General features: G+C 55.1%; 1 protein-coding gene across 1 annotated transcript in view; it reads right to left on the reverse strand.

Annotated features, from left to right (window-relative positions):
- The window catches only part of SPTBN4 (spectrin beta, non-erythrocytic 4), a 69,414-nt gene that overhangs the window by 3,330 nt on the left and 56,426 nt on the right, over positions 1-9,658 (reverse strand). Inside the window, 9 exon segments of the mRNA XM_024768302.1 lie at positions 11-82; positions 629-698; positions 1,780-2,399; positions 2,990-3,186; positions 3,545-3,629; positions 3,723-3,861; positions 6,480-6,724; positions 8,013-8,393; positions 8,772-8,979. Of these exon segments, the coding sequence (XP_024624070.1) occupies positions 11-82; positions 629-698; positions 1,780-2,399; positions 2,990-3,186; positions 3,545-3,629; positions 3,723-3,861; positions 6,480-6,724; positions 8,013-8,393; positions 8,772-8,979 (2,017 nt within the window).

A 9,658-nucleotide genomic window follows, 5' to 3' on the forward strand; every position in this document is an offset into this window, starting at 1 on the left:
ATGTCCATAGTGGGGTGTGGGAGCCATCTGTCTGGGGGAACTCACAGGTCTGGGGGTCCCATCTGTCTGCAGGGCAATCTGTCTTGAAGGCGAGTATGGGAGGATCTCAGGGTTGGAGGCCCAACTCTTAAGGGCTCCCCCGGTCTTGGGAGTGGGTCTGTCAGGACGCCTACGTTTGGAATCCCTCTCTATCTTAGGGGGAAGGGAGTTAGACCTATGGAGGTAGGGGGTGCAGGCAGGTAGATGTCCCAGCATCTTTGTAGGAGGAATCTGGGGCCTCCTGTGTGCATACGGCTGTCAGTAAGAAAATTTGAGACCCCCATTGGGCTAGAGAAAAAGTCCAGGACAGATGTGGGAAGAGTCTGGAGTCTACTTTGTGTGTGTGTGTGTGTGTGTGTGTGTGTGTGTGTGTGTAGGGCGGTAGGAGTCTCTTAGGTCGGTGGCCTCATCTTTCTAAGGGAGAAAATTTCAGATTGTGGGAGGCATCTGGGAGCCCTCTCCATCCCCTGAGAGCCTGTGCAGGGTTCGGATAGGGGGGCAGGGCTAAGCACTGGTGTTTTTGGGATTCTGACTCCGGTTCTGAGGTGAGGGGCCCCCATACCCCCACCCACACCGAGGCTCAACTTACCCCAACAGGGAGCCCTGGGCCTGCCTCCTTCTCCTGCAGCTGCTCCACAATGTCAGCCAGGGTGGCCTTCCTGGGGGTGGGGAGGTGGGCACAGAAAGACCCAATGGAACTGGGATGCCTTCTCCCAGAGACCAGCCTGGCTGGCCAGAGGAGCCTCAACCTCTTAGCCTGAGATGCCAGGTCCCTGTCCACTTCTGCAGCTGCCTGTCTCAGATGTCTGCCTTACACACCACAGGTGCTCAGCACATGTCTGCCAAATGGAAGATGGAACCTCTCTCCCCTCTTGAGTTTTAAGCAACACAGAGACCAAAATGCAAACTGGTGCCTTCAAGCCTTTGAACATACTGTTGCCTTTTTCCACCCACCCCCTAAGCTTTCAAGCTCCCTGGACTTCCGCCATCCCAGCCCTGATCATTCTGGGTCACACTCTCTGGTGACAAGTCTGTTTCCCCCACTGGACTGTGAGCCCCATGAAAGCAGGGCTGGAGCTGGTTGGGTCATTGCTCTCCCCAGCACATAGCACACACAGAGTGGGCACTCAGCCAATGTTCACGAAATACAAAATTAAAAGGGGTCAGGAAGTCATTGTCACTGAAACGCATTTGACCAAAGGCCTCTTTCTGGGGACACAGCTGGTTGAAGTGATGTGCACAAGACAGTCAGGATTCTGAAAGGCCTGGGTTCCGGACATGCTTCACCCAAGCTGAGTGACTTGCCCTCTGTGAGCCTCAGTTGCTCCATCCATAAAATGGATATGATTACAGCACCCAGTTTATGAGGTTGAGAGAGACTGTGATAAAGGGTCTTAACTCCAATCAGGGAGGTGATGGTTCCACCATTAGCCCAGTGGAGAAACTGAGATGCAGAGAGAATAAAATCCCTGCCCAGGGTCATCCAGGGGATTTGATGCAGGGGTCAGAAACTCAGTAGCAGAGAACCTGCACCTGGAGGAAGCCACTGCCACTGTGGGATAGTGGGAACGACTCCCAACCTCTTCCAGCCTCAGTTTACATCTCTACAGAATGGGTGCCACAAATGTATCTCCCTCCCTAGGCAGTTCTGAGCCCGGAAGCGCTCTCCGCTGGGCCTGTGTGGCTCCAGGAGTTCTCCGTGTCCCCCTTCCTCCACTCCCTGGGCACATGGGGCCTCACCCCTTGGCCAGGTCTCCTCTGGTGGGCATCTCCTGTTCGCTGGACTCCTGCCGCTCCAACCGCCGCTCCCGCCGCTCGCGCCGCCTCTCCATCTGCTCGTAGCGGCCCAGGGTAAGGCTGTGTGCCACCTCATGTTCCGTTGACTCCGGCCGCTCTGGCCGCCGCCTCCGCGCAGCCTCCTCAGATTGCTCGGCCGATTCCTGCCGCTCCTGCCGCCGCCTCCTGGGCAGCTCCTCCGCGCGATCAGCGGACTCCTGGCGCTCTGGCCGCGGCCGGACCTGCTCCGCTGCCGCGGGGGCCCCAGGGGTCTCCGCGGCGTCCTCTGGTGCAGCCGGCAGGGCCGTGGGCTCCACCCTCGCCGGGACCTCCGGCAGCCGGTCGATGCGCGGCTGGAGGCGCTCCGGCTTGAGCTCCTGGCGCACGTACCCCACCCGGGTCCGCACCTCGGCCGAGAGCGTGTCCGAGGCCCGGCGGGCCAGGGGCTCCAAGCCCCTCTCATAGCCCCCTGGTCGCAGCAGGGGCGCAGCCTTGGCCGCCAGTTCCGTAGGGTCTCCAAAGAACTTGCGACCCAGTAGGGGGGTGGGTGGCTGCTTGCTCTGTTCTGCCTTGAGTTTCTCGATCTGGGGACAGAGGGGCCAGGCTCAGGCGGAAAGGCGGGGTGGGGTCGGGGCCTGGGAAGGTGGCTCTGGGTCGTCTGCCTCACCACCTAGTTTATTAGTTATTAGTGAAAAAGCAAGGTTGTCCAGGCCTGTCTCTGCCAGGAGCTTAATTCCTATCTTCTCCTGCAAACACCTAGGGTTCCTTTAAGAACTGGCTAAATCATCACTTTCTCTAGGTGCCTTTCTGCCCGCCCCCCCCATTGCCTCCTTCCTTCCAGACCTTAAGACTTTTAATTACAATGGTCTCTTCTCCTCATTTTTCAAGTCTCAGATCAGACTCCCCCAGGCCAAGACAAGTGTTTCTGGGCTCTCATGTCCCCCTGTGCTTCCCCCATCCTGTCCCTGGACTGTCATTGGTGACAGGTGACAGGTCTGTCCCCCACCCCCTTCAACCCTCTCCCCCCACCCCCGTCCCCCCCAGGACTGGGAGCCCAATGAGGGTGTGTCCCGGCTCTCACTCAACACAGCGCTGAGCCCGTGTGTTTGTCTCATACAGAGAGATGGGTGTGGAGCCGTGGGAGGGGCGCTGGGGCAGGAAATGGGGTGCTGACCGTGGTCAGGCGCCGTAGAGAGCTGAACCTTTCTTCCCAGGCCGCAGCCGCTTTGCGGAAGGCCTCGTGTCGCCGGATAAGCTGCTCCACCTCGTCCACGCTGCTCCCCAGCTCCCGGCTCTGCAGGAGCGGCTCCTGGGCCGTCAGCCAGGCATCAGCCACCACTGCCTCCTGGGCAAACTGGTGCACTTCCAGCACTGAGGAGAGACATTTGGGGTAAGGGTGCTGGGGGCACCTGTGGGCCCTTCACAGGGGCACTGGCTATTTTTTCTGGCCTTCCACACCCCCTCTGGTTTCCCAGCCCTGACCGCTCTGGGCTCTGCAGGAAGGAGAGAGGCGGGGGCTATTTCCGAGGGCACCAGCTTCTCCCCTAGGTGTCTGCCATCAGGGAGTCAATGATAGGGCAGCCCCCTTGTCCACCCTCCCAGGCCTTCATGTTTGCTGCTGAGGACCCATGCGGTGTGCAAAGCATGACTGTCACCCTCTGGGCTTTTCCTGACACGCCGGGGCATATCCCTGTGTCCTTGAGCCATGTGTGTCTGGGGCCCCACTCACTCTGCTGCAGCCACTCCCAATGGCGGTCCCACTTGTCCGACACCTCCTCCTTCCTGGTTCCCAGCTTGTCCAGCTGTGCCTGGATCTGGGAGTGGCGGGTGGGTAGGGAGAGGCGTCAGGGGTGGCTCCCACCCCGATGGGCACAGATGGCAGAGGGAGACCCCTGCTTCCCTCCCACCTCATCAGCCACGGCACTCTTGTTGAGCAGCAGAGAGCGCCCCAGCTCCTGGCAGGCTGTCAGCTCGGGCACCCGTGCCTCCAGCTCAGTCTTCAGGCCCTGGTGGTAGTTCATGAGCACCTCCACCGATGACACGTCCCTACAGTGGGTGGTGGGTAGGAATCTGAGCCATGGGCCGCCTCCCTCAACCTCCCCCACCCCTCCGCGTATGCAGCTCCTGATGAGCCCAAATCCCTGAGGCTGGGATTCCACACCACCTTGGGACACCCCCCTCCCATGATCAAGTTCTGAAGGGCCAATCTTCTTCACTGATTCCAACTTTCCCAGAGGGCTAAAATGTCCCACTTTGGTGATTCCAACCTAGAATTTCAAGATCCAATTTTTCTAATTTTCTAAAGCTATACTTCTGAAGCTTCCACTAGCCAATGATTCTAACCTAAGTCTGCGCTGTCCCATATGGTAACCACTAGACATGTGTGGTAGGTGAACACTTGAAATGTGGCTGGTCTGACTTGAGATGTGTTCAAGTGTACAGCAGACACCATATTTTGAAGATTTAGTATAAAGAAGAAGGTAAAATTACCTCAATAATTTTGACTACATGTTGAAGTAACAATATTTGGGGTATAATGGGTTAAATAAAATGAATTACTAAAATTAATTTTCACTTGCTTCTCTTTACTTTTTCTAATGTGGTTACAAGAAAATCTTTTTTTTTTTTTTTTTTTTTTTGGGTAAGGGGCACGAACCCGTGTCACCCGCATCGGCAGGCGGACTCTCAACCACTGCGCCACCAGGGAAGCCCAAGAAAATCTTAAGTTATATATGTGGCTCACATCTGTGGCCTGCATTGTATAACTATTGGACAGTGCCGTTCTAAGCTGTTATACGGTCAAAGCAAATTCCAAATTTCTGAAGGTTCTGTCAGTCAACAAGTGTAGCTTTGTAAGTCTTAATATGTCCAGGGACTTCTCTGGTGGTCCAGTGGTTAGGACTCCACGCTTTCACTGATGAGGGCCTGGGTTCGATCCCTGGTTAGGGAACTAGGATCCCACAAGCCACACGATGCAGGAAAAAAAAAAAAAAAGACTTAATATGTCCAAATTTATTTCTGATGGTCCCACATCGTAATGATTCCTACCTAAGACTTAGTATGCCTCGAACAATCTCCCTGATTCTCCCCTATCTCCCAAATGTGCCCTCCCCGAAGATGTCTACCTCAGTAAGTTCACCCATCATTCATCCGGGACTCCTCTTTTTACCTCAGCCCCTTAAGCTAATCCATCAGTCAAGACTGGACATTTATAACTTGAAAACATACTCTGTGAAATGATACGAAATCTGAGATTTGTTTTAAAATAACTCTGTCAAGCGTGGAGGGGACGTGGGGGAGTGTATAGATGAAGATGGGCCAGGTGTTCACTGTACACACGTGGGTTCCCTATGTGTTACTGCTACATCTGTGTAGAGTTGAAATTTTCCATAATGAAAAGATTTTTTTCAATTCCTAAAATCAATCATGCTGCCACATTTCTTCAACGGCCACACTGGGCCAAGCCAACATCACCTCTCACTTGGATGATGGCGGCAGCCTCCTGACTGGCCTACCTGCTTCCACCCTGGCTCTCCATCATCTATCTGTCACAGGTACCTGGAGTGATCTTTCTCAAATGTATATCACATCACATCATTCCCCTGCCCTAAGCTCCCCCATGGCTCCCATCTCACTCCAAGCAAAGGGAAACTCCTCACCATGCCCTATTGCCCCTCTGACGTCATTTCCTACCATTCCCCACTCTCCCCCCTCACTCCATCCAGCCACAAGGACCACCTAGCCTTTGCTGAAACATGTTTAACGACAGCCTACTTCAGGGCCTTTGCACTTGCTGATCCCTCCACCTGGAAGACCCTTCCCCCCAGAACTTTACCCAACTCACGATCACTTCACTCAGGTCCCCTTACCTTGCTCCATTTTTCTTTTATTACTCTCTGAAATAACATTACGTGTTTGTTTATTTACTTATCTGTTGCCTGCTTCCTCCCTCAGAATGTAAGCTGCATCAGGGCAGGGGCTGGACCTTGCTCACCATCTGGCATACAGTAGGCATCAATAAATATTTGCTGAGTAAACGAATGCAGGCTCAAGGGCCCACAGTTCACAAAAACAATGTTGTGTATCCACCACTCTCCAGGCCCTTGTTTCCCTGGACACACTGCTGGGCTAACACTTCCCAGCCTCCCTGGCAGATAGGTTGGGACCACTGAGCCAACAGAACGTGAGTGCAGGTTTAATCCCTAAAAGCTCCCACAGTATCCTCCCGCTTTCTTTTTCTCATCTGTAGCTGGATGCAGAAGGTCCAGCAAATCACCCCAGGGCTGATGATGGAAGAACACTGGCTCCCAATCACCGTGGGACAGGCTTCTGCTGGATACTTATATCGAACTGTTATGTGAGCAATAAATCAGTGCCTACTAGGTTAAGCCTCCAGTACACCTCCCTGTCCCTATCTTGAGTCAGCCCATCCCATGCTTCGATCCCTCCACAAAGGCAGGAGGATGCACTGTGCCCTGAGCCCCAATGCCAGGCCTGACAAGGGGTCTTAAAACACAAGAAGCATGTAGAACAGTGCATGGTAGGCAGAGGTGCTACACAGGTATTGGCTATTGTGATTTTTTTTTTATGGGAAGGGGACTGCTGATGGGCTGGGGGTTGCTGCCCAAAGGCAGGTAAGAAGCCCGAGGTGGGATGAGGGGCACCTGGGCTTGTCAGCTGCCCCAATCTGGCCGGCGATGCCATCCATCCAGGAGAGCAGGTCACGGGCCTGGCTGTGGAATCGCAGGGCGTCGGCCGTGGAGCTCACGTGCAGGCGGGCATCCTCGCAGGCTGCCAGCAGCTCCTTCCAGCCCAGCAGCACCTCCTGCTCCCGGTTGGCGATGGCCTCCGCGTACTCGCCCGCGTACACCGTCCTCAGCTGGGCTGCCCCCTCCTGGAGCTGCCGTACCTGAGGGGCATGCCAGGTCGAGCACCGGCCCTCCACGGGGTCCAGGCTCCACCCTCTCTTTCCCCCATCTGCTGGCTGGGTGCAGAGCCTAAAGAAGTAAGGAGCCTGCACCCTTGAGATTCCAACTGGGTTTCATTCCTATCCGCTGCCTGATTTCTTCTTGACTTTCCCACTTTCTGACTTCTTTTAAACCCACTACCATATTTCTCTCATGTCTGCTGCCTGATGTTTCTTTGACTTACCTGCGTTCTGACTTCTTTTACACCTACCATCAGGTTTCTTTCAGTCTACTATCTGATTTCTTTTAGTCTGAGAGCTCTATTTCTATTGGGTCTGCCACCTCATTTTTTCAGGCCCACCTCTATCTTGTTTCTTTCAGGAAACCCTTCCTCCACCCTGACATCTACTAGACATGCTGTCCAATATTTTCCACTCAATTTTTTTTCAGACCCACTCCCTACTACCCAATTTCCTTCAGAATCGCTATCCAATTACTATCAGGTCTCCTGCCCAATTTCCGTTGGTTCTGCTGTGTGTGTTAGACCCACTGCTCACTCTCCATGAGCTCAACCACCTGATTTCTTTCGGCGGGACCACCATACTTGTATCAGACCCACCATGTAGTCACTATCAGTCTCTCTGCCTGATTTCTAACAGTCATCTGTACGATGCATATACAATAATTGTCCGATTCCTACCTTCCATTAGACCTGCAACCCAATTTCCTTCGGTTCTACTGCTTGAGTCCTATTAGGCCCACAGCTTCATTTCCATCTGATGTCTCAGATCCACCTCCTAATTCCTGTCAGACCCACTGCCTGATTCCCATTAGCTCTGATTTCCGTTCATTAAATCCAAACCCACCAAATTTCTTCAAGGAAGATCATGTGATTTCTGTCAGAGGCCTGCTGCCTAATTTCTATCTGCCCCACAGCCAAATTTCTCTCAATGCCCTCGCAATTCCTTTTAGACTCTCCATCTGGATTTGGGTAACAGTTTCTAGGAGAACCCCTGCCCAATCTCCACTGGAAACACTGTCTAATTTCTATCGGGCATGCTATACCACTTTTCTTCCGTCACTGTCTGAGTCTATGCAGCAGGCCATCAGTCCGTTTTCCACCTGCCGCATCATGTGATTTCTCCCTGTTCCATGGTCTGTTTTCTATCTATCCCACCATCTAATTTCAACGTGGTCCACAGCCTGATTTTCGCCTGCTCTGCTGCTCCCATCCCTTGGTCACACTGTCCAGGCCCTCCCACCTGTCCCTCCTGGCCGCCAGCTCCCCACCTGGGACACGAGGAGCTGCAGGTCATGCTCAAAGGCGCGCAGGGTCCGCTGCATGGAGCCGGCGCTGGGCCTCGGCTCAGGCGGGGTGGTCAGGCGAGGCAGTCGCCTCCGCTTCTCCTCGATCTGTCCTTGAAGCTCTCGGGCATCGCTGAAGAACTTGTGCAGCTCCCGAGAGGCGGCCAGCAGCTGGGCCCGTGTGCCCATTAGCTCCAGAAGCTCGGCCCAGGCCTCGTTCAGCCCGTCCTTCCACTCAGCCATGGTGGCCGCCGCCGTGTGGCCGCCCTCGATCAGCTCGTCCACCATCTGGTTCACTGCCGCCAGCCGCTCCCGCCCTGCCGTGCCGGTCTCACTGGCGAACTCCGAGAATTTCTCCTGCAGCACCTGCCACCAGGAAATGGGGGCCCCGGCGTGGGCAAAGGTGCCGTACACGCCAGCCCCCTCCAGCCCACCATCTTGTGGCAGGTGAGAACAGTAACAACACTGATGATGACAATCAACAAAAAATACCCAACACTTACTGAGCGCTCATTCTGTAGCGATAATAGTAACGACAATAATAGCTAACACTGTGTTAGGCCCTGTGTGTGCTCGGTACTGTCCTAAGGGCTTCACGTTATATTAATCCATCTGTGTCTCAACAGAGCCATGCGGTGGTGCTATTACAATTCTCCTATGATGGATGGGGAAACTGAGGCCCAGAGAACCTTAGTAGCAGACACAGCGGCCACTGGATCATTGCTCCTTCCTAATGCTGCTCACCGTGACGTGCTCAAAGTCCTGGCCGAGCTCAGGTGAGCCAGCTACCACCTCCTTCTCTGCGATCCAGTGCTCGAGCTCGTCCACCTGGCGGCTGAGCTGGTACAGCCAGTACTGCTGCTCCAGGCCCACCCGACGTTCCTCGCCCAGCTCCTTGAGTGCCACGTACAGGCGGTCCACCTGAGACTGCCGCCGGCTGATCTGCTCGCTGCTGGGGGACAGGCAGGGGCAGGGATGGAGCCCCCTGAGACTTCCAGGACAGAGCTCTGACCCCCTGCCACCCCCCGCCCCAGCTCAGGGCAGAGCTGTGCAACCCTTCAGGCAGGCCACCCTTCAGGTAAGGTTGAGTCCCGTCAGACTCCTTCACGCGGGACTCTGTTCTGCAAGCCTTGGATGCAGCCAACCCAGCACTTGCATCTCAGCGCTCAGGGAAAACTCTGCTTTCCTAAGCTTGATAAGCTCATCACCCCCTCTGACCCCCTCCCAGCCTTCCAGTCTGTGGTCCCACACTTGGCCCCTCCAGCGACCTGAGTGGGACTCCAGACCCTCTACTTGGGTCCCCAGACAACCCACCTCACCTCCAGTCCCAGTCTCCAGGCTCAGGCGGACAGAGGTCTAGCTCTGTGCCTCTGTCTCAGATCTCACCCCTCGGCCCAGCCTCCTAGATGTGGGCCCTGCACTTAAACTCAGGGAGGCCATATGACCCGCTGTCCAAGAGGTCTCAGGCCATGCCCAATCCCAGTGCTCCAGGCTTTTCTGTCCTAGGGAGAGGACCCTTCTCTGTCCAGAGCTCTTACTTCTCCCCTCAGACCTAGACATCACCCCCCTCCCCTACACTCAAATCCTAGTGCTCCCGGCCCCACCCCCTCAAACATCCCTGCGCAGCGCTC

This window comes from Neophocaena asiaeorientalis, unplaced genomic scaffold (genome assembly GCF_003031525.2).
Source record: "Neophocaena asiaeorientalis asiaeorientalis breed wild unplaced genomic scaffold, Neophocaena_asiaeorientalis_V1.1 scaffold629, whole genome shotgun sequence".
In the NCBI taxonomy this organism is placed as follows: domain Eukaryota; kingdom Metazoa; phylum Chordata; class Mammalia; order Artiodactyla; family Phocoenidae; genus Neophocaena; species Neophocaena asiaeorientalis.